The sequence below is a fragment of the Manacus vitellinus genome, unplaced genomic scaffold (assembly GCF_001715985.3).
Source record: "Manacus vitellinus isolate BGI_N305 unplaced genomic scaffold, ASM171598v3 scaffold_5_pilon, whole genome shotgun sequence".
Classification (NCBI taxonomy): domain Eukaryota; kingdom Metazoa; phylum Chordata; class Aves; order Passeriformes; family Pipridae; genus Manacus; species Manacus vitellinus.
In genome coordinates this window covers 8,548,993-8,574,048 of record NW_021940682.1, presented here as the reverse complement: position 1 = coordinate 8,574,048, position 25,056 = coordinate 8,548,993, and the positions used below count along the sequence as shown (strand labels likewise).

The window sequence follows — 25,056 nt, the reverse complement described above, 5'->3', positions numbered from 1 at the left end:
GACTTGGTTTGGGAAAGGAGCTGCACACTGACTTCAGCTGTACTCAGAAGAACAGACAGGTTCTTCTTCAAAGGGGGAGGGGGAAAGGAAAAGCCATTATTTATTCCTGAAAAGAAAGGAGGTGGGAAATTGAAAAGCTACTATACAGATAGACACACGTATTTTAAAGAGAAGGATGCTTTGGAAGACTTTGCTGCTGCTGCTGTTCTATTACAGTGCCCATGCCACTGTGACCCCCAGATGGAGCAGAGGTAAGATTTAAACATGTAAAACTATTTAAGATAAAAATTTGACTTTGTAGCTTTGGTCTGAAATTATGCTGCATTATATCTGTGTATATATAGAGAGACATATAGATATATAGATATATATATAGTATATATATATACAATTTGTCCCTCCCAGCTCTGCTATTCTTTTTCTCCATTAAACAGGTCAGTTAAAAATTATACAGATAAATAAAAAAATACACATGAATAAGAGCAAAAAGTTAAAATTATATATGTATTCTATTATAATAAAACATCCCAAGAACCAAAATTACATTCTTGCACATTTTCCTTTCTGTCTTCCTTCTCATTTTTCTCCTGCATTAACAAAAATTAATAATGAAACCTTAAAGTAAAAGCCTTTGCAGTGACAGGTGGCATAATCTTCTGCTCTAGCAGGCAGATACCTGGTAACAGTAAAGACATGAATGTCTAGATTGTGTAAGGTGCCTGGGAATGCCTGTTACCCTATTCTGACAGACTAGCACACACAACATAAGGAAAGCCACTTCATGTGTTATCAGGCTTCAGCTGACAATATGACAATATATAGTTGTGACATATTTGTATTCCAGTGTGTGTGACAGTAACATATGGAATGTTTTGGGACTATTGGATTGCATAGAAGATGCTTGCTTAAAAGCTAGTGATGATGTCCTTTCCCTTTTTTGGTTTTATTCTCTCCTCTGGTATTTGGCATGCGTTCAGTAGCTGCTGGAACTGGAGAAAGGAAACACCTCCCAGAAGATTTCTTTGCTTCTGATGTTGAGATTCACAGATATTTAAAGGCACCAGAGTGTGCTAAAAAAATAGAGCATTCAGATTCTCCCCTCCCCACTCCAGTCTTCCCTGTCTTCCTCATTGCAGCTGGTACCTTTCTAGTCTGCTATTTGGGTTTGGTTTTGATTTTGTGAGAGAGAGAATGGCTGAGTGAATTCATGAAAAGCTACACAATTCTGCTCAGGTTATATGAATTAATTAATTGTTCCTTGCAGTTAGTAGGAGCTCACTGACAGAACAATGACCTGGGACTCACAATGGCGGGTTCTTTCCCCAGCTTTTCCACCAGCTTCTTGGATGATACTTCATGAGTCATTATAGCTTCATGCACCTTACTTTTCTCTTCCTATGTAATAGAGGAAATAACCCAAATTGTCATCATAAGATCCCTTAATTCTGTAGGTAAGAGTTTGTGTTCCAGGGATGACACATAAAAAGGTGAGGAAATCAGAACTAGATCTGTATATATTAAAAAACCCCACAACCCTACCTTTTGGAAGAATGATGTCACCTTACCTAAGAAATAGAAAAAAAAAAAAAGGGGTTATTTTCATGGAATAGTCACTGTGCAATTTAAGGATGTCCTTCACTTTTGCTAACACAGTTATTTTAATTAAACAACAACATCACAACCCTAAGAGGAATCCATGCAACTATTAAAGTCCAATTTTAATCACCATGAATATTTAAAGAAAAATATCAGAACTCTATTTTGCCTTTTGGGAAAGAAGATTGTTTTCAAGCTGGAAGCTCTGGAGCTTGTTTTTGGAGACTTCAGAGGACTGAGAAAATTCATTCTCTGTTGTGATAAGGAGTTTGGTTTTCAAAAATATTGTATGCAGATATTTGCTGAGGAGGAACCCAAATTTCTTTTCCACAGCTACTGGGACTATTCAGCACTAAAGATGTTTTAGAGGCATGACTCCTTCAGAGAACCTCCACTCCCCTGAACTATCTATGTGTCAGCCCAACCAATCCCAACCTAATGTGCAATATTTAGAGAGGGCCGAAACACTGTCCTAATTTTTGAATTGCTTAGAAACCTAAGATAAAATCTGAGTACTGAGATACAACACACCCTTCCACACACTTAGAGCTCTTCCCTCCCTCTACAAAGGGCAACTGAGTCTTGTTTAGGTTAAATCTCTGTCGTTTAAGTCTTATCCAACTCCTGATCTAAGTTTTGCAATGAAAAAACAAAGGCAGAACAACATCTGGACTGAAGGAAATGAAAGACAGATCTGTGTATCATCTTCATATTGACTAGTAGTCCAAATTGTTTACAAAACAATAGATAAAGAGTCTTGCTGTAATTACCAACAGTCGTTGTTTGCAATAGAAATGAACAGTCAATATTGGATACAACAAGGTCTAGCTTTAACTGTTTTTTCACTAGGAGGTACTGAGGGAGCTTTGGATCCCCAGCCCAATCATTTAAGCTTTGGCTTAAGAAAAAGTCAGACAAAAGAAAAGATGAATGTACTTGTGCTGACTAGTGACTAGGAACTCCAGACTGCCACCTCCCTTTTTCTCTTTGCTTAGAAGCATCAATGAATGGAAAAAAAACCCAACATTTCTGGCAGGAAAACAGAGAATGCTTTATTCTTTTCTTTCTTTTTTTTTTTTTCTTTTATTTATTCCTTCAGCCATTTGCATTAAAAATCTCACACACTCCTCAGCCTGTCTAGATTGAACTGTGGACATTGGTCCAGAAGTCACAGGCAAAGCCTGGTGTCTGGGATGGACATGTTCAGAATAAAAAAGAAAAGATCCGGAGCGATGATGAAATAATTTTCTTGTCATCATCTCTAGTTTCCTTGAGCCTCTTGTAGGTTTAGCTGTATAGAAATAGCCTCTTGTGTTTTATGAAGCACCTGTCTAGGGAGAAAAGGTAATATTAGATTTCTACTGTGTTATTCCCTATGCAATGGCAGAGGTGAGCTCATATTAATTTCTTACGGTTCCAAACAAGAATTCTAGATCTTAAGAGATGTTTTTGCTGGAGAAAAAAAGAAACAAATCTTGGTTTTTGACAACAAAAATAAACAAATAAAAAAACCCAAAGCAAACCCAAACCCAAATCCACACATTCAGCTGTGGTAACCCGAGACAATGTCACTGCTTCCCACCCAGTTGCTTTCATCGAACTTCTTTGATAAGTACCAGTCCATTGGAGAGTAGAACTTAGCTTTATGAGCATTATAAGAATTGTTTGTTCCCTGAGGAGAAACCTTAAGGTAATCCTTATTAGCACATTTTGTCTCAGCTGGCTGTAGTTTATTTGCTGTAAGGGCTGCCTGATTCTAATAAATGGCACACGAACAGTAACATGCTTGTTGTGTGGTTACTCAGGGAGTGAAGATGCAAATTTCTTATGGTTGTGGCTTTTAAACAGTGGAGAAACAGCTGCAAGGGTAAGTGGACCCTTCATTGGAGGCCAGAAACAGAGTTGTTGAAAAACGCAAAATAAGCAAGTAAAACGATTTTCACCCACCAGTGAGAAAAGGATATATTAGCATCACTGAGGTTTCACGTTTCTGGGGAGTGTCTATACTGTTCCTTCCAGACCTCAAAAGCAGAATTACAGTCCCATCCAGATCTTTATGGATTATTTTCCACCCAGTCTCTAGTGGCTGGTGGAAGTCAAATGGCTGTTCCATAGCACCAGGGGGAACAGTTTGTTCTCCTTAAAGGATTTCTGCAGAAGGAGTTACTTGGAAGAACAGAAGGTCCCTCCTCCTTAATTTACCCACAACAATGCAAACTTTTAATATTTGGTCTAGGTTTGTGGTAATTTAGTTTGAGAGTTTGATGGAGCAGCTACTACATGAGCAACTTTTGCCCACTGCTTCTGCCTGTGGGCTTTGCTACCGCAGGCTGGCAGCTCTCTGGTGCCAGGAGAGGGAAGACTATGTAGAAGAGAAAGAGAGACTGGTTGTTCCTAAAAAGTCAGACGGTATTTTCATAAGGAAGCAGTGTTTAGTATATTCTAATCTCTGTGATCATCTGCTGTGTACCAGATTGCTGATCTTTGCTGTGTGTGCAAAGATTGAGTGCCTTGGAGCTTAGGGCATGCACTGCATCCCCACAGCTTTCCATCTTATTTGTCTCTCTTCCCCACTACATCTCATGTTGCATCCTTACAGCCAGGCACTCCCTGCTCAAGCAACTTCTGGGATTCCACCACTGACAGTAACACATTTTTGGCTTGGACAGCATGAGCAAAGGAAATGTGGGCTGAACTCAGCGTGTAATTGCAACACAAATAATCAAACACACATACACATATGTGCCCAGCAGTCCCTAAGTATACCAGGTTATGGTCTGGGCTTATTTAGAACATGACAAGGTTTCCAGAGGTCTGATCCAAGCGTAAAACAAAGTTACACCAGCTGGACCAGCTACCAGAACTTTTTCAAATGCAACATCTATTCATCTTCCTTTAGTTTCTATAAAGTCATTGTTATCCAATTCTTAAAATATGTAGTACAAGTGAAAGATGTGAAATGCTATGAAACAGAGCCAATTCTGTCTAAGCCTGGCTGTGTAAAGAATGTTACTTCTTATGGAGAAAACGCAATATTTCCCTTTTCTCTGGCTCTCACGTGATCACTTGGAAAATTGTCTCAACTGCCCCAACTTCCCTGCTTATTGGGTCCATTCCAATGACCTCACTGAAGCTGCAAAATGATTGATCGAGCAGCAGCAGGGATTTTTCCCACACACCCCAAATCTGTTCCATTAAGTTATTCCAGTTCCTGGGAATGCAGGTTTGCAGGCTGGAGTCCTCTGATGCAAATTATTACTGCACCAAGTATCTCAACTGTACCTGTAAAGAAACGAAGGTACTTCCTGAAGGGCTGCCTGGGATTGAAATTCAGAGGAATTAGTTTTGCATCTGGATGACTTGAAGAAGACAAATTATATACCTATGCTTTTACTTCCTAAATTCTTTTGCAAAGGGTTGTGTAAGAGATGAGCATAATTTTAAGTCACAGACCGAAAATTAGATCCATAAAAGCCAAACCTTCCTACGCTGCAAGTAGTAGGAAGGAGGCATTAGAAGAATATTTTCTGCCTTTTAAAAAATTCGAAGAAATATGTTTTCAAGAAAGTATGGAAAATATTTTAGAATTAATGAGCTAAGGAGGCAACTAAGTTATCTCCATGGCACAGTGGTGCGTGGAGCAGAGATCACAGACCCAGAACTGAGGCAAGCTGCCTGTCATGCACTTCTCAGGGCAGTGCAGGGATTCTAGCTGGTGTGCCAGCAGGATGATAGCCACATGCATGGCATATGCCAAAGGGAATGAGCTCTTCCTTTCAGTGGGGATCACCTGGTTGGACCAAGTGCCACAGTGATATGATCATACTGCTTCTGGCTCTGATGTGTCTGCCCTGTGATTTGTTGTGCAGCACAGAGACTTTCCATTCCCTGTGGCAGGGCCTTGGGCATCAGCTATGGTGATGGTCTGGAACTATCAAAAAAAGTGATATTGGAGGAAGAGCAGAGAAAAGACTGAAGAAAGGCTTGAAAATAGGTTAGTTATTAGTGCCTAGTAAAGCTGCTTGGTGTTGCAAAAGGTAGATGGAATATAACAGTCTCTGAATGGATTTAATCTCTGTAGGATAAATATCCAATAGGGTAGGGATGCAACTGTAATCAAAGTCCTTTCTAGCATGTCCTGATTCCTCAAATACTCCTTTAGGGGCAGGATTAATTAATTTAACCCGCATGGAGGATGATCCCTGAATCAGAATTCACAGTGGGTACCTGAAAGACATACAAAGGATGCCTAAAAAAAATAAATCAAAGTTTCTAGTCTCTCCTAGGGCAATGATGCTAAACTGTGATGAGATCAGAGGGAGAATAGATTACGGAAGTTTCCACACTTTAGTTTAGATCATAGATGGATATTGTACTCTATAAAAGCAGTCATGCTGTTAGGAAGGAAGATCTAAGTGATTCTGAGACTTTATTCACCACAGGAAGCAGCGAAAAAATGGCTAAAGCTTACAGCTCATACAGTCATAAACTGGTTGGCAGAATCAAAATTTAAAAAGAGAGAGGAACTAGACAATTTTGAGGAAATCTGGGTAAGCAACAAGAGGAAGATTCTTTGATATGTACCAGGCTAAATGAGAATTATTTGCTGAAAGTAATGCCAGTAGAAACTTCTCAGTGATCCCAGTTCCATCCCAGTACTGAGGACTGGCAAGTCAGTAAGACATTTGCTGCAACTTTGGTAATTTTTGTTTAGAATTCCTGCATACTGTAACGTCACATCTATTTACCTCAGTCCCAGGTATTGAACTGTCATGGAATCTGGATTAGTTTTCACAAAGGTCCTAATGTCCCTGCTATAGTCCAGCTCAGAAGCACCTCCTGCCGTTCAAATCCCTCCCTACACTTTCACATGGAAATAGCTTCCTTCACCTTTCCTTTAACAACTGCCTCACTGCTGTTAGTGCATGCTGAGCAGCCAATGTTTTCTTCCAAAGGCAAAGCAGCTCTGTGATGAAAGAAATAACTCATGTACTCATTCACAGACTGAGTCCCCTCCTGATTGTCTTATACTGCTGGGCCTAGAGACCTCAGTAGTACCTGGCATTATGCAAACACACAGAATAAAAAATAATCTTTCCTTCTCCAAAGAACTTTCAGTGTAATTTCAGTGTAATTAAGGAGAGGAAATGTTAACATCCCTTTTCAATTGTGAGGCATGGAGTAATTCAATCACTCGCCCCAGATCTCTTCAGGATGACTGTGTGCATGTAGTCCTGTGTATTGTTAATACTTGTGATTATTTTTTCTTTTTTTAAATTCTGTTTCTGAAGCATAAAGTGCTTTTCTCAGAGTAGATTGTGCCAAATTCAACAGGAGTGTAATGACTTCTCAGGCAGAAAGAAATCCTGTCAGAAGCACTGAATAGTACAATCTAATTGAAAGGAAAGTCAGCAGGTCTTAATGAACATCATCAGCCTGCAGAGGCTCTGATTACCCAAATAGTGGCAGGCAAGATGTAAATTGCTGAGGTAAAACACTGAGTGTTGCAGCAATTAACTTTGCACGCAGTGCCTGTGCTCAGTTCAAGGCAGGGCAGGACCCATAGGGCCAGCATAGGGTGCTGGAGGCAAACATTGGTGCTTGCCCTCAGGCACAGTTTGAACTGAGGCTCTGTGAAACTCTCCCTCTGCACCCTGGTGGCTCTGCTGAGGGGAGCTGAGTCCACCCAAACTGAAGAGGAGGCAGCTGGGTTCATGGACCTGCCTGCGGCAAAACGGGGAGCTGTGAGAGTGTCTTGGTTTGAAGTGGGCAAACCAGCCTGTTCCTTCCTTTAACTTTAGAAGCACTTAAATGTGCAAACCAGCATGGCAAAAGTCAAAGGGAGCTTTTCTGCCCTCAGGAGTGAGGCCACAATCTCATTCATTACCTGGAATTTGGTTTCCTGCAGTAACCCCGATTGTTAAACTCTTTCAGCCCAAACAAGTTATTTGTTGACTAAAGGGTTTTTCAGCAAAACGGCACTGGCATGGGTGAAGCTGATGCAGGTTGTCTATATAGATAGCTGATGCAGGGAAGCAGAGGGAAACATATATCAAAGCATCATGAAAAGAAAAAGTAGCTTGAAGATATGCTGCAAGTAACACTTGTTATTTAACACAAACAAAAATCCCCAAGGAGACCATCATCTGTAGGATTTTTTCACCCACTGGAAGGAAAGAAAGCCAAGGAAGGGATCCTGTATGTCTCTATAGTCCCTGTGTCTCTCATTATACCAAAATCACGTTCAATCTGGCTGTTGCTATGGCTGCTCTGTGATATATCCCCCACAGCATATTTGCTCATTCAGACATTAAACTAGCCCAACTCTGTGCCACAAGTTGTGGGGCTGTCTTACCTACTTAGTGACCAACGCTCAGCCAATAATTCCTTTTATCCTTCCTGAGATGCTCCAGGCTGCAGCAATAACCTGTCTACCCTTGTCTATCTATCACAATGCTTGTGGCTGCAGGACCTCAGTGCTGGGCTTGAGACTAAGAAGAATGTGAGAAGAAAAGCAGAGTTAAATAAACTCCAGTACTCCCAGTTTCCACAAACATTCCTTTCCTGTGGTGAAAGAGTATGTGGGGCCTTTCCTGGCCCAGTTTGCTGGTTAGGTTTGGCAGTCTCCCAGTTCCCCTGAGAGCGGCACGCATACCGCTCCTCCTCTGGAAATTCCTCCCAAGCCACAGGGAAACAGGTCACCAGCCAGGAGCCAGGCTCCAAGCCACTGAGTCTCTCTCTGCTCAGGAGGAGCCAGGTGGATAGCTGAAAAAAAGTTGCTGAGAAAGGGAAAAATAAGTTGTTCGAAGGTGAGAGGTTATTTGGGAAGAAATGGGACAGCAGGGGTGCTGCAGTCTCATATTGGATAACCAAAAGCCTTCTGTGATGTCTGCAGACCCATCCACCACCTGGCATGGCATTAGGGAAGGAGAACATTTCAGTTAGGTTTTGCCTAATTGCAAAGAGAACAAACTGCACTGAACTGGATGTGGATATCTGCTCCAAGCCAGAACATCAGGATTTGATCTCCATCTATTTGGCAGGCAGTGGCATGCCACAAAAGGAGTGGATGCTTCTAATCTCTTCTCTGTCTTGGGAAGAATACAGACTTTCTAATCTAGGAAGGATAATTTGAGCCACAAGGAGGGAGACAGAGGCAAAGGCAAAAGACAAAGACGCTGAGAAATGATGAGAAAGCTGGAGGTAAAAATGGCCAATGGAAGAAAGTAGTATGAATGACAGGAAAAAGGAAGAGAAAGGAAGTGGAGAGAGAGAGAAAATGTGATAAATGTGAATGGGAAATATTAAACCACACATACTTTCTAGATTGGAGTAGCATTTGCTCCCTTGTTGGCATGATATGCATCCCCATTTGAACCCACCCTTCAGCAGATGTCCATCTGTCACAGCTGGTCTTCATCTGCCTCTCAGGCTCATGGAATGGATGCTTTTCTTTGGAGCTGCCATTGCCTTTTTCTCACATAAGCAGGACTTGAGTTTGCTTCTGGTCCCCACCAGCCTCTCAGCCCACCAGGATACTGAGAGACAGTAGTCTGGGCAATTCACCTCCAGTCACATTATAAAGTTAAAGCTACTGCTACTGAATCATCAGTATGTCACTTTCTCACTCCTCCCCTCCCTTTGGTCTTTTAAACTGTGTGGGTATGCAAAAAGACTCTTGCCACTGCCCAAGGAGCAGCCTGTTTTATTCCACGGAAGCTGCAAGAAACTTACTGTTTTACAGGACTGTGGAGCTGCAGCATTTCCTATTTACATCAATCATATTAAACAGTGCCATGGCTGCACAAGTCCCTGTTTCTCCCTATCAGTCCCTGGAGGAATGGAATGAGTTCTGAAAGCCCTCAGTTTCCTCTCTGGTTTTCATAATGCTCACAGCCACATTACATTTTTGTTTATGCCTGGCTCTGAAGAAATACGAAGTAAGTGTTTATTAAATTTATTTATTAAACACAGATTTTATGTCTGAAGGAACTGTTTGTGTCTTAAGCCCCCTCTTAAAATAAATGACACTTAAGGCATTCTTCATTTTTTATTTGCTGCAATTATTCATGGCTTGGCACTGAACAAACTCCATTTCCAGTTAGACACTACTTGTGTTTAATATAGTACAGCATGTGTTGAGTGAAACCATTCATTTGTCATAGTTGCAGCAACTTCTGGTTTTCTGGATTGCCATGTCAATTTGGCAGAAAGTTTTGGAAGGTAATCAATCTATTGATATAAATGTATACACTGCTTGTTCTGTTGCTTTCTACCACCAGGGTTTTCAATAAACAGAGTTCAAAAGGGACTAACCTACCTTTCGGTGTACTTCGCAAATGTAAAACTCGGTTGTGTCCTAACAAAGATACAAGGATAGAAAAGTATCCAAAGATTTTTCCACACTGGGCTTTCCCATAACAGGAATTAGATACAAGCAACAAAAATCAGATACAATCAGACACAGTTAGGCCCAAGTGGCAGAGGACCACATAGTGCATGACTGCTGTGTTGGGCTCTCCAGTAGAAGGAGGATGACACAGTGGTCCTGTTTACACACACTGGATGTCAGGGTGAAATGGATGGGCAAGAAGGTGTCCGAGCTCAGCTCAGAGGATCCCAGTTTTGATGAACAGACTACAGATATCAGGTGTCCTCTGTCAGCCATCAAAACCAGCCAAAACCTACTTTCAGACCCGGGCTTGGGGTTTTTAGCTGTGTTATCTAACCTTCCTGCCTTACAGTACCAGGTCACTGTCCCTCACTGTGCCCCTTCTCTCCCTAAAGCCAGTCCTACTGCACAGAGGGAAAGCAGCAGCCACTTGGCTGAAGCTTGGGCAATGCTGCATTCTGAGGAAGGAGGAAATCCTTCAGGAATGCAGAGAGCAGGATTGACATGTTTAGCAATGGGACTGAGAAAGACAGGGCAGTCACAAACTGGCAGTCACACAGAATGGGGACCAGTCTTGCTGTGGTGCTGTAGTTCCCACGTTCACAGCAGGGAAGTGCTGTGGGCTCCAGTTCATTTTTTAAAGACTCTGCCTGATATGTAGTTAAGTGTAAGGGATACCATAAGAAACTGTATTTCCCTAGAAAGGCACTCCTTTGCTAACCATAAATTGTATTTAGAGAGCAGGCTGCTGGTCATTTGCTGTGAATTTCTGGATGCCCTTCAAACCCTGAATGACTAACTGCATGTGCCGTAGATCATCCCTCCAGCACACACCCGATTATGTCAGCCTTAATCTCTGGGCATGCTGTTCACAGCCAGTGTGGTCCAGCCAAAGTGAACATCAAAGCTGAACAACGTGCACTTATATTCTCCAAAGGAACATATGGGGACTCTTAAGCAAAATATCACCACCAAGGCAAAGAGCTCAGTTTCTACTTGCACAGATTTGGCAGTGAGGTAAATGGAACCAACTCGTCACATGTCTTAAAGACTCCATAGCCCTCCCTTTCTATTTACATATTCAAAGATAGAAATGGGTATCATGTCCAGCTGGCTTTTCACACCTATCTATGATGTCTCCCAGGAGCTTTTCCCTCCTGGTTGAACTCATGCTGCCAACAAAGATGTAAACTGTCAGAGAAGCAAATTTATCACCCCTGATGCTTCTGTATATGAATGCTGCTGAACCCCAGGCTGGACCACAGCACCTCCATCTCATTGAGTCCTTCTCATTGCAATTCAGCTTGGGAATTCAGTTGGGAGCAACTACTTGAACATATTGTGAGTTCACCTGCCTGTTTTCAAAGCCCAGTGCATTTTCCCTTGGGTGCTTTTGCTGACAAAGTAGTCCATGCATTATTTAGACAAAGATATAAATCACCTTCTGTGTCCCTCTCACAACAAATTAGAGCACTCACACCAGCCTGTCTCTGTAAGCCAATGCAATGGTTAGCAGCTACTAATCCAAGGAACTCAGCCATGACAAGCTAGTTTACATTCTGCTTCATCCTTAATCCTCAGCACTCAGAGGTCAAAACAGAACGTAAAGATTACTTAGCATTTAGAAGTATAAATTGGGAGATAACTAGTCCCTTGCCATACTTTGTGGCCGTGTTAAACATCAATCTACTCCTAAGAATGATTAGTTTATTGTATTAATGTGTTCCAGTATCTCAGATAATGATTACCCTAATATGACAAAAGGAAGTCATATGAGGATGATGTAAGATGAATATCAACAACATTCATAACCAGGTGATTTCTGTAAGCTTACCTGGGATATCATCATCACTAACAAGCTGAGGAAGATCTGTCATGCAGAATTTTCCCATGATGAAGTCCAGTTTTTGCAAGGAGTGCTTCTGTAGGCACAACACAACAGACATCAGACTGACCAAAAAATTTTTCACTAGCAGCCTATACTGATAATCCATGCTGGTAAAAACTGGCAAAGCCCATTTCAGTATGCAAACTTCAGAGTGTTTGGATTAGTAAGAAGAAAACCCAAATCTAGAAAAAAAACAGGATAAAATTTACAATGACTATCACAGCATCTTATCTAAAATGCTTTTTCACAGTAACAGTGTCTTCTTTACCAATCCTCACGCAAAGAGGAGTTAAATCAAAGAATGAACTCCCCAGCTGGTTTCATTCAACAGCATGCTAGAGGATTTCACTGTAAATCAAGCCTTCCTCCCTATCTCCAAGTCTATTCTTCCTAGATTTAGAGCATGAGGTCGTTAACATTTTTTCCTTAAACATTTACTTAGACTATTTTCCCATAAGCCAAATTCTGTTTCACAAGTTCAGCTCAAACGACTCCAAAAGAAGAGAAGGTATGTTAAGGAAGAAGAGCATGGAATCAAATACATGGGACAAATTGGAAGGATCCTCTTGGGCTGGGAGCCACTGAGAGATGGCACCTGTAGAGGCAGGAACTGCAGCAGTGAAAGAGGTTGAGTTTTAAATTTCCATCAGTTTCAGGAGCAGCTGTCGGCATTTTGTGGCCTTCAGATCGCAGAAAACAGGATATTTGGGTTATTTTGTTAGCTGTAAGATTTCTGTAACCCTGAATCTAACTTTCTTCTCTTCCTGTGGTCCCAAGTGTGCTGCTTTCACAGCACAGGACTCTCTGTGACCTGGCTGCCTGCAGAGCAGCATCACAGGGCTGGTGGTGCCAGCTCAGGTCATCTGAGGACCTCATCTACAGTGTCCAGCAACCTTTAGCAATTTGCGACATTAAAAGTTTTGGCAAGGCTTTCTGCATTTAATGGTGAATCCAGTTGTACATCAGTCTCAGCTTTATTTCAGCAGACTGTGAAACCTGAAAGATCTAGGAATAGTCAGGTTTTAGAAGAGTATGAAGTAATAATGAACAGTGGAAAAATGTCTGTTTTGTAAAATGAAAATCCCATACATGTGTGTGTGGAGCGGGGAAGGCAGTTATAAATATAATCCATTTTACCATTCACCCTTCATATTTCTTTGCTATGTTTATGGCAATATCACAAAGACTTGTCTTGGTCCATCATTGCACCTGCACACATTGAAATCCACTGGTTAGATTCTGTGGATGATTATATTTGAGTTCCATTAATATTTAAGTATTATTTTCATAGAGATGTAGAAATTACCGTAATAGGGCCCAGACATTCATGCAAGTATTTTCTTGACAGAACACATGCCTTCTCATGCTGATCTTCCTTCTCCTCTCCAGGAGAAATGTGTGGTTCCCCTGATTATCACTCAGGGATGGAAAACTTTTCACCCTTCATGTTCTGTTCAGGTGGCAAAGCAACTGTACCAGCCCAGTTCAGAGACATATCCGAATCCATCTTCAGCTCTCAGTCACTTTCTCAGATTTTCTGTCTTTATCATGACTACTAGAAATCATAAAATGTTTTGAAAAGATATTGCCTCCAAAAGTAACACATTTCCTCGCAAAAAGGACTAAGTATCCCTATACTTTTTGTTTACTGGGTAAGGTTGATTTATATACTTTCTCATTTAGCACATATTCATGTTATTAAGAAAACCAGCTGCAGGTGCACTGACATTTGGAACTCTGAACAGCTGGAAATGCAGCTGGGGTTTCCTTGCTTTTGAAGAGCAAGTGAAATCCCAGAGGAGAGGAAGAATAAAACTGGGATTTATATATTCACTTCCTAACAGTTTATGTCAACTTGGATGGGGATTTGAAGAAAAAGGGAAGACATCCTGGTTGTTTCTAGAAGGGAAGGGAAAAGAAATGGCCAATATAATGTTTATTCCTCCTTAGTTTTGAGCTGTGATGTTCATATATAGTGAGTATGAGGAATAGCTCATTGTTTCATATGTGTGGGTTTCATTGTGTTTCATGTTTCATGTGGGTGAGCAGTTCATACATGAGTAAAATAATAATAGTCAGCTATCAGTTCAGTGGCTACTCCTAAATGCACCATCAGACACTTAAGTTAACTTGCTAATTGAAAGCATTCACAGATGGCATAAGGGAATGGGTCCCCATCATTTCTGAGCTGTCATGTGATAATGAAATAAATTTCTTACTGCTCCCTGATAGGTGTGTTCAAACTAGATCTTTGATTCCTTTCTCACCACCCAGTCTGGGAATAAAGTTTACATAATCTTTGTGCCAGTTGAATGTACTCAGGTAAAAGTTCAGTGAGATGTAATCACAGAAGGGAAAGAAGTGTTTGACAGCTAGTGTCCTGCAGATGACCCTCACTGCTAGCAGAAGCAATGACTACCCTAGTTGAGGTGGTCATGCACAGAAGGGAGCTTTTGAGCCTGGTGGTTAGATAAAGGATGTGTAGGCAGGAGGAGGGTCGTCTGCTTTTCCTAACCGTGGCTGATTTTTATCCTTATGTCATCTGAGAACTGGAATCATCACCAGATATGCTAAGAACAGTTAGACTGCACTTGCACTGTGAGTTTCTCACATGTAGAAGTGCTGCTGGCCTCACAGATGTGATGTGGAATGAGGCTGCTAAAATCTATCCCTCTTTTTTTGGTTTGCTTTTTCCCTGTATTAGTGACCAGACAGATTCCTGGCTTAGCTGACTGTGTGGCCACACAAAGCAAGTCAGCACAAAGGGAAGGAGGGAAAGCCTCCCTGCAGGCAGGCGTGCTGGACTGCCCCTTGCAGCTACAGCTGTGATTAGGTCAGACTCAGCAAAACCCTAGCTACGCAGTCACCTCTGCCTGCCAGGAAACACAACCATTCTTAACTACTGGACACCTCCTTTCTGTGCTCAGTGACTCAGCTCTGAGGAAATATGTACCTTGGAGATGGTGCAAGGCCCAAGCCTGCTCCTTTGGGATCTGTGTTGCTAATATAGAAAGGGCAGAGTACTGGAGAGAGTGATTTGGTTTTGAAGGACTTTCCTTTCAGAGCAGCAATAGCATGACGCAGAAACCTCTCGGAGCTGCTGTAGCTCTGTCTTTTCTCATGAAGCAGAGCTCAGATTTTCATTGCTCTTGCTCCCTTGTTCAACAGTAGAGTCATCCACTTCACTCAGCTCCTAGGGCCCTTTCCCACAGCTCAGAACCAAAACACAAGCACACTGCTGTATTCTTTCCTTCACTCACTCACTTCCTTCTCTGCTGCTTCCTGGGAGAAATGGAAGTAGATTGGATCACCGTTATATCCCTTCACTTGTTCACTTGTACAAAAAAATTTCAAATGCGTCTAATTAAGACTGCTTTGTGCCTTCACCTTGTGTAAGGGCTATTGTGAGCAGTACAGACAGGGAAGGAGAGGTGGTTCTACAATGAAGACAGGGATATAAAACACTGGTCCATTTCCCAACCCTGCCTGAAATTTACTGTGTTACCAAAATTATTTATAGCCTATGTGTTAAATCTGTGGAACAGAGTTGATATTTCCTTTCTTTATTGCTGCCTTTCACTTGTGCAGTTTTCATCATAGTCTATCCCCAGTTTGTGGTAATGTGGCAGCAAACTGAAGGACAGCAATATATTTCGCTTACTCCTTCTTTCCTTCAGTTTGTCTATGTGCATTTTTTTCTTTCCACACCTTCTGCAGCAGCTTTACTCCAGCATGTTAAAGGCCTCTCCTGGCTAACTGGAACATTTTTTTTATATGCATAAGTAATTCCAGGTAGAGACCCCTCCTTATGACCAAGGGAAGAATAAATAACACGGTACATATTGCTCCAAGCTGGAAACAGGTGAAAATGCTGCATAATGGAAATTCTAGATGAGGGAATAAATTCTCAGACCACTTTAGTTAGTTGATGCTAGTAATATCTTTGAAACCATTTTACTTAAATCATAAATGAAAATACCCTCTGCCTCTCATAAACACGGGCTCAGATACACCATTTTCATCTCTAGTAATATCCATTTCTGTAAACATAAGGAGTTTTTGGTCTTTTTAATACACCTTTACATTTCCACTTGTGCTAAGTAGCTAGAAAAGTTATTACCACTCTAGTTTTTTATATGGAAACTCTGTTGCACTTTAATCTAATCTCACAGATCTCAGGACATTTGTGAAGTCAGAAATGTATGTTGGAGTGGGTTCTGTTTTATGTGACTGAGACACTCTTTCAGAATATGTGTATTTCTTAAAAAAGAGAGAAATTAGTAAAAACTAAGTTTGAAAAAACGGATTATATATTGCACTATGGAATTGAATACAATATGCTATTAATTCTAGGTGTTTAAAACTGTTTTTTTTTTCTAAGAACAGTATTGCCAGTTGCCAACTTTTATAGGGAGATCTACTTCCTGCATCCTTATTGACAAAGCTTAGATTTTCAAGGCAGAGCTTTACTTTTCTTTTAAACATTTTTTTAATAACTTAAGAAGATGCTAATGTCTATAGTCACTTTTAGCCAGCAGTCAGGAATAAAGAGAGGCCATTGTCACTATTAGGTTTAATCTTAGGAGCTAAGATAGCAAGGATAGGAAGATGAAAGTAAAAAGGGGCAAATTTTCTTGGTAGCTACTTTTAAACATGTGCTTGTTCATGTTGGTTTGTAATTAAAACATTTTCTCCATCTCACTGCTGTGTTCTCCTAAGGGGCATTGGGATTTAATCTCCCAATAATGGAGATTTAAATGTATTAAAGTTGGAATGTACAAGTCTTTGCATTGCACTTGTTGTCATGGGAGCGACTTACGTGAGTAACCGCAATTCCAGATACGAGTTTCAGATGCCGGGCTATCTCACTGCAGTGCTTTTCCTCGCCCTTTTGTGTGTGTTTCTCCTATTTATTCCTGTTATTTTTCCCCCAGCTTCCCACTCTTCCAGTTTCCCCTGTGCTAGGGCAAAGTGTTCAATCATTTCTAATGATACAGAAGAGCAAAATCTGGTTCTGTCCCGGCAACAGTTGCAGGCCAGGACAGTATAAACACATTGCAGATGGTGAAGATGCACCCTCCTGGGGATGAGGCAAGTGCAGGGCAAGTAAAATGCATAAAACACATTATCATTTCATAATATGACCCTTCTTGTGATCTGCATTCCTACTTTCACTGCCCACCACACAGCTCTCACAGGTCAACATCCCTCCACCCTGGAGAAAGTGATGCTTTTGGTACCACTGCAGAATGGTAAGGACAGGTATTTCACAGTTAGCCTGCAACAGTAAATGGGGGAGAGTGAGTTGTTACTCTATCGATGAAGCAACTCAGCATGGACCCACCAAAGAGTCATCTGACAGAAATAAAACCCTCTATGTATAAAATACACTTCTGGTCTGAATGTAAGCCCTCAGAAGCAAGATTATTGAAGAAGAACATGAAACAAAAGATTTTGTCAGGTGTATGCAAATTATGACACTCATGTCCTCTTCTCTTCTGTGGTGCATGGTCAAGGAGAGTTCCAAACAATGCTTCCTGTACAGTGTTAAAGAATCACAGAATCACAGAGTGGGTCAGGTTGGAAGGGGAAGGGATCACAGTGGGTCAGCTGATCCAACTTCCCTGCTCAAGAATGGTCTTCTCAGAACACATTGCACAGATTTGCATCCAGAAGGTTCTTAAATATCTCCAGTGAGGGAGATTCCACAACCTCTCTAAGCAATCCGTTCCAGTGCACAGTCACCCACACAGTAAAGAATCCCTTTGTGAGAATTTCAGGCATTTACCCTAAGATCCAAACAAACAATGACTTCTAGGAACCGCCCAGCAGTTTCTGCAGGAAAATAGCTTCAGTCAGCCTAGATCACTCATAATTTTTGCATGGCATTAATTATAATGGCTGCTGTGTCTGCCTATACAATCGCTTTGTGGAGAGTGCTGAGTTTGTTTTCCTTGGCAAAAACTTGAATTCACCTTGAAGAATCATCTTCATCTTTCAAAGAAGTCAGTGCTACTGAGAAAATCACTAGCACCAAGTTATCAACAAATGTCTTTTTAGTGCAAATTCCAGGCAGATTAGAGAAAAATGTCGTGACACAAGGAAAATTTTCAGCTCATGAGTAGAACCAGGATATGCTCTAGGCTGACTAGCATCAAGCTTAAAATGGTTGTGCATATGGCCCAGGAGACGGATTTTTTCTTTTGTAGAAACCAACACAGAAAAAAAAAAAAAAGGGTAAGTATGGTCACGGATGTTTTATATTTACTTTTCTAGACATGTGATGTTTGGGCTAGGGAAAAAAAATCACACCACTGGAGTATAATTCAAATGCTGTTTTTCTGGGCTTGTTATAGGGCAGAACAAAACAATAGACAATGAATTTATACTAAAATATTTTACATGTCTTACCATGCCTTCATGAACAATAACCTTTAAAGTTTATGTTTTCCTTTCATTTAGGGCGAGTATGCATATTTGTTTTCATGCATAAATGCACTCACAGCATTGAAAGTAAACAATTTTATTCCCTGCTTTACCAGTAAGATAAAGCCAAACAGGGAGAAATTGCTTTTATTATAATTTTGGATTCATTAACTTCTTTCTGTTGAGGTCAAGGAGTCCTGTCTTCAAAAGGTTTGGGTGGGAAAGGAAAACTTTTGCTGTGATGGGCCAAGCTGGATATACTGCTAAGCTTGTAGCAGTTTCTCACTTCTAAGGGATGGTTGGGAGCTTGTAGTAAAAAGTCAGTTGTGATGGTCTGTAAGGACATGGTTTTGCAGACCCCTCTTAATTCCTGTAACAACTGCTGGAGAACACATAAAGGAGTTTCAGAGATCACTGGTCCTTTTTAGGTCCATCACTGAACAGGAACTTCTGCTGTTTGTGTGGCCACTCCCTTCTTGCACTCCCAGAAAAAGGGGACTGGTCCCAGAAAACCAGTGATGACCAAAGAAATTATTTTCAAGCTTGGTAATCTAAGACATGAGCTGCAACTGCAGCCTGCTGACTGAATTTGGCTTATAGGACAACTCCAACTGGACAACTGCCCTTCCCTATGCCTACAATGGACTCTCATTTTTTGGTTGCAGGGAATCAGAAGTTTTGGTCCACAAGTCCTTGTTCCTCTGCTCCTTCTGTCCTTCCTGAAAGGGGTCCCTCTGAAGCAATGAGATAGCCCTTTCCCATGCCCATGATGGGAATCAAAAAAATTCTTGCTGAGTCATAACCCCAGTTAAACTGTGTTCATGTCCGAGAGCCCCAGGGAGCTGTATGAGGTTTGGAGCAATGGTCTGTGTGGGGCCCAATTCACCCTTCATACTTTTTCAAAGGTTTCATACCTTTTCACAGGGGATGAAAAGGGCATTGATGATGCACAAATAACTGAGCACTCCTGCAGCTATGCTCTGTACTTATTGAGCAAACACATCACAGGCAGCAACTGGGAAATCATGAGCAGGTGCATGAACTGGAAAGCAAAACTAAACATCTGTACCCTTAGCAATGAAACTGCATGGAAAACCTGGGAGAGGATCACAAATATTTACCACATGGCCAATGACATACAGAAAATTCTGGCAGAGTTCTTAAGAAAGATGAAAACACCTCTAAAATAAAGCTACTGTCAGCCTCAAAGGTGATATTATATTTAAACCATACAGATGCATTAGCTTAATAGTTAGAAGCAAGTCAACAAGTTGGGAAACATGACTAGAGCTTTTGTTTAAAAACACAGATAGTCCTGAGGGAGAGTGGAATTGAGTCAACAGAGATGAAGGAGACTGGATGGGCTCCTGCAGTAAGTGGTTCAGAAAATAAGAACTTCTGAGCCATATTTTGACAGGTACTTTTAACTACCCTTAGGACTAGACTTGTAGGCTGCCCACCATCTTCAGGCAGAGGCAGTGCTGCACTCCAGGGCACAAGATGAGGCCATTCCAGGTCAGGCAGGTAGGCTTGGAGTTGGTGGTTGCCCTCAGCTCACTCTCTCATGATGGTTCACTCTCTCATCCACCTCCAGCCCTCAGCTGGGCAGCAAGGGAGGTCAGATCAAGGGCAACTCTCAAGGCCTCAGTGATGAAGGGATTTAGAAGACAATGAGCCTGGCAGTACACAGATATAGAATAGAAAATATTTTCAGTAAGGATAATCAAAACCTTACTTTTCCTACCTCATATCTGCGAATCATAAGCTTTTTGTTGCATGACTGATCAGCCCTGACAGAAGCATCTGCATTGGAGATGTCTTGACACATTTGTAAGAGAAGTATAAACAATAAATCAATAGGAGACTCTCCACTGACTTCAGAGATCACTGGGTTGGGTTTTCTCTATCAATATTAATTAGGGATCTCTGCTGCTTAGATGTTCATGACTACTGCCATTGAAACAAATGGCTGCAACATCAACATAAAATGATACATTACTCTGCATCTTCCTATGAAATAATTGTTTGATAGCGTCACAGGGAACTCCCTTGGGGAAGAAAATAGTAAATATTTGGTAAATACAGTAATACTCCCCTGCTGTTCTTTGATGCTGCCCAGACAACTCATGTCAGAGATGGAAATAAATGCAAGAAAAAGTAAAAGTCAGCAGAAACATCTCAAATGGAATTTGCAATCACTAAATGCAAATGAAAGTGACTGCAAATCTTTCTATTTCTCAGCTTTTGTGCTTAACTAACATTTGTGTTAAGTCAGTATCATGAAAATCAGAGAGTGCTTGCTCTAAATGTTCATGCAGTCTTTGAGGAACTCATGAATTCATGGAGACAACTGTGGAGGGGGTGACGGTGGAAGGATTCCTGTGGAGGAAGAGAGAGAGAGGGTATGTCTGAAATAAAATGCAGATCAGGAAAATTAAATTACCATGACAAATATAAATGAGTTCTGAAAGACTTTCTGAGCGGAGTCTCTAAGAACTGTAACAAAGTTTAATATGTTTTGGGAATAAGATAATGAGAAGAGGGAATCAGTGCTAGCCTGGCCCCTAGGCATGATTCTGATACGCATACAGAGTCCTTTCTCACAATAGAGAGGCTCAAACTCTTGTCTCTTTGAATCTCTCGACCTAATCCATGTTATCCTGGGGACAGTAGGGTAGGAAGACCCTGCTGCTTTCTAAGGCACTACCTGTGATTCAGCAAGTAGGCCAGTACTAAATTGATAATATGGCATTTGTTTTTGTGGGAGTCCTTCACTGAGGCTTTTCTGGGTGAGTGATGATGGGCTGAATCTAATGACTCCCAGCTCAGCTCCATGTGGAATTCCACATGGGAATCTGTGCTTGGACTGCAATTTAAAAGCAATCAATGTGATGACAATAAGCACAACAGCACCGAAGGAAGATGCCACACTTTTGCCAAGGCTCAGAGGATATCTGAGATGTAAACCATCTGCATATGTAGAGGTACTCTGTGCTCTGAGTCTGTTTTCACTGAAAGGGCATCTAAAAGAGATGAAAATGAATAGTCATCATTATAGAATGGATTTCTTCCAGCTGCTTAGTAATTAGAGTTTTAATTGCCCAGTAATAAAAGTTTTAATTACTCAGCAATTAGTGCTTGAAGTTTCAAGTGCTTCACATGCACTCAATTGCATTCATGAACTGTCAAGAGCAAAAGATGGAGCAGCTCCAACAAAGCTCTGAGCTCTGAGCAAGAGGGGTAAACGTCAGAGATGGAGCAGCAGCAGCAAGTGGGCATAGCCCCAGTGGCCAGTCAGGCAAACACTCTCACAGAGCAGAGCCTGCAGGCAGCTTGTGACCTTTCCCAAACGCACCCCTTCCTCGACTGGGTCAGACGAGGTTCTCGGATGCTAAAGGCATCCTGCTGGCTGGGGAAAGGATACTGCAGAGACCGAGTCCTTTATGTCTCTGTTCTTTCTCCTGGTGCATTCATTCCTTCAGGCTTTTAGTCACATACCCTGCAAGTACTATTCAGTTATCATAAATAAGTTTTAAGCTAAACTCACATGGATCGAATAGGAAGCAGTTAGCTCTGTAGGCGTCCTATCAAAATGCAGAGTCTAGAAAGAACTGCATATTTGTGATCTGCTTGGGTAACCAAAGAGGCAAATTGTCTGACAAACCAGGTAGTCAGGGAGCAGGGACAACCTTTCCATAAAATAATTACAGTTGCTCCAGCTTTCTTTTTCATGCCCAGCAGAGAGAGTTTTAAATGATGTTCAGGTTTTCTACAGGCAGCATGCAAAATCAATCACAAGAACTTTGGCAAAACAGAACTAAATTGATCCAGTAAAAATATTTCATGGAAAAAAAGCTGGTAGAGGAAGGGGGCTGTGAAACTTTTCAGAAATTCAAAGAAAGCTGCATGTTCTATTAGATGTTACTCATAATTGTAGAAATCTAATTTTTGAAGAGAGAATCATAATGTGTTTGAAAAGGTGGGAGTTTTCTTTCCTTGTTTCTTACACTGACTTCCAAATTTATCTATTGGTAAACAAGAGTTAAAGTGGAGATGTGAAGTTTATGGGGAAACATACCGATAGTCACATAAGCACAGATTTGAAAAAAACCCTTCCTATTCTTAAGCATTAGAAAAAATTGAACAAATTCAAATTATGATTACCTAAACATCAACATCTAAATAATATACACATAGCATGAAACAAAACAGAGTTTTCCCCCTCTGCTCTGAAATGAAGGAACTTTTAACAGCACCTGGTTACATGGTTAGCAACCTGGTTAGCAACTCAAAGCATTTAGGTCATCCCTAATGTAGCGTCAGATATTTTCTATGCTCCGGGCTATACAGGTGATTGATTCCACAAATGCTGTACTTCACTGGGGTGCTGATTTCAGGGACTATACATATGTTTGCTCTCTCATTTCCCTGAGACAGTATCTGTAGTACACTTCACAATGGTGAATAAACACCTGATCATAGCAGACTGTTTTTTCTAACAATAGAACACTGTGAAGTATTAAAGTCATAATAAACTGGGATTCCCCTTATTGAATGTAGCTGTCTTGTCTAAGCTGGTAACAGGTTCAGTAAATAGATGCAGATATCTGGGTGAATCACTCCTTCCAAATTTAAATGTCCAGGACAGATGAGGTGATTATTCTCTGGTGGAGTTTTCTCTATTAAATAAGGAAGGACAACTCTTAGACAATTGAAACTCAGAGCAATGTAGAGTCTCAGAAGGAGAATGGACTGAAGAAAATAGGCTTTGTTGAGTGTCAGTATTGATTTCCCCTTGCACATCCAGGAAAAGGACATGTATTTCAGATAATGTTTATGTTGTAGTTATCATTATTCCTTTCACCTCCGGGGCTGCAACTCAGAGTCCCAGGTTTGGATAATAAACCATTCTGTGTTAGACACCATATAGATATAGGACAAAGAGCTAAGCTCCATCTCTAGTAGGTTAGAGTCAAAGCAGTCCATGCCATGCATTTTATTTACAGTGAGAAGTCATATTGTACAGTAAGTCTTTGCAACAGGCAGTTCTTTGGTTGACTCCTATTGAAAAGTGCTTCCTCTTTTCAGTGTTTGGCACCTTATGGAACGTCTCTTTTCTGTTATTGTTTTCCAGCTATGCTTTTCCCAGCTGCTCAGCGAGTCAAGAGGTCCTCAGCTGCCTTCCTTAACCCAGTGTTACAAAACTCACTGGAAGATGTGGTCCTGCTTTATGAGGTTCAGTATGTGGGAGCAGATGGTACCTTAAGCCTTAACCAAGACCAGAGTTACTTTCCACACTGGGGTTACTTTCCATACTGGGGTTATCCATTATCTTGTCTTCATGTCACTTTTACTCATCCCAGAAGTGAACCCATTGCTGACTGTGTGATAGATCACCAGAAGGGAGAGAACAGACATATACATATGTGACAATCTCAGTTCTCTGAGTATTTAAGCAGGCAGCAGTTGCCTGCTGTACCTCAAATTTGATTTCTAGCTCACCAACAGGCAAAGTGACAACCAGAGCAAAAGGCTTTCCACTGAAATGTACTTTCTTCCAGAAGAGTTGCATATTAAAAACACAGTACATTTAAATTCTTTGGTCTAGGTCTCAGTCCCAAATTTTTAAGGCTACAAGTATCAGTAATTGCAAAGTAATCCCAAGGGCATGACTGTTTTCACTTCGAAACAATTCAGGTCCCCCCTTTGGCAGCAGTGGGGACTGCAATCTGTAAATGACAGTCTGGTCATATGGTTAGCTAAGGGAAAGTGGCCCACCTGAAGAAGGTGCACAGGTCAAATCTGTCTATCCCACACCTTGAGAAACTGGGATTGGATGTCCAAACAGGGGAGATGGGCTGGGAAGCTACTGATGTGCTTTCTCACACAGAACTAGGCACGGTGCCAGTAGCAACCCTTGCCTGTTTTGGACAACAGAAGAGGACCTGCTTTTTCCTTTTCCTCTTTCCTTTTCCCCATAGACTATCTCTAATTTTCCTAGGTAGGTAACACAAGAGTCCAGTTTTCACATAGACACTTTACGGTCTGCCCCACCTCCAGCCAGTGCAATTGTCTCCATTTGACATAAATTAAAGACCTAAGGACAGGTTGTTAATGCACATTTACTCTGCCTGGAGTTTCTTGGAGAAAATAAATAGCTTTCTGTGTTCTGATTTTGTACCAGTTTCTTTTAGCTGAGCTTGACATTGACAAAGGTCAGAGGATCTCCATCAAAGATGAGGAGCTCGCTTCACTGAGGAAGGCTGCTGAGTTTGACACCATCTGCAACGAGATTATCCCCAAGAGCATCACAGAGATCCGCAGGCTGAGTAGCATGCTGTCTTCCTACCCAAGAGTCCTCAAGAAAGAAGACTTTGAAAGGACAGTGCTGACCATGGTCTACACAGCCTACAGAGCTGCTCAGTCCCAGGGACACCAGAAAGACGTTTGGGCTCAGTCCTTTGTCAGTCTTTACAAAGCCCTGAAGCACGACTTGATGTTCCCATACAACAAGCAGCCATCATAGGGGGAGACTAGATGCAACAGCAACTCAGCCACCTCTTTTGGTTGATAATGGACACATGTAGCACGTCCACCACTTTATTCTGTAAAGAGTTTAATAGCCCGCTTTGTGAAAGATTATTTGTTTTCTAGCTCCCTCTTGTGGAATCCACCTTATAGTTCCATTTTAAATGGTGCAAAATGTCCAGTCCTTAGAATTCAATTTTTGTGCTGGCTTGGAGGCATATTCTGG

At 41.3% G+C, this 25,056-nt stretch overlaps 1 protein-coding gene across 1 annotated transcript; it reads left to right on the top strand.

Moving 5' to 3' along the window:
• FAM180A (family with sequence similarity 180 member A) lies at nt 1-25,056 on the top strand. Its single transcript, XM_008923214.2, has 3 exons — nt 1-251; nt 23,437-23,537; nt 24,487-25,056. Exons 1-3 carry the CDS (start codon nt 176-178, stop codon nt 24,826-24,828), a joined length of 519 nt encoding a protein of 172 aa, XP_008921462.1. The 5' UTR covers nt 1-175; the 3' UTR covers nt 24,829-25,056.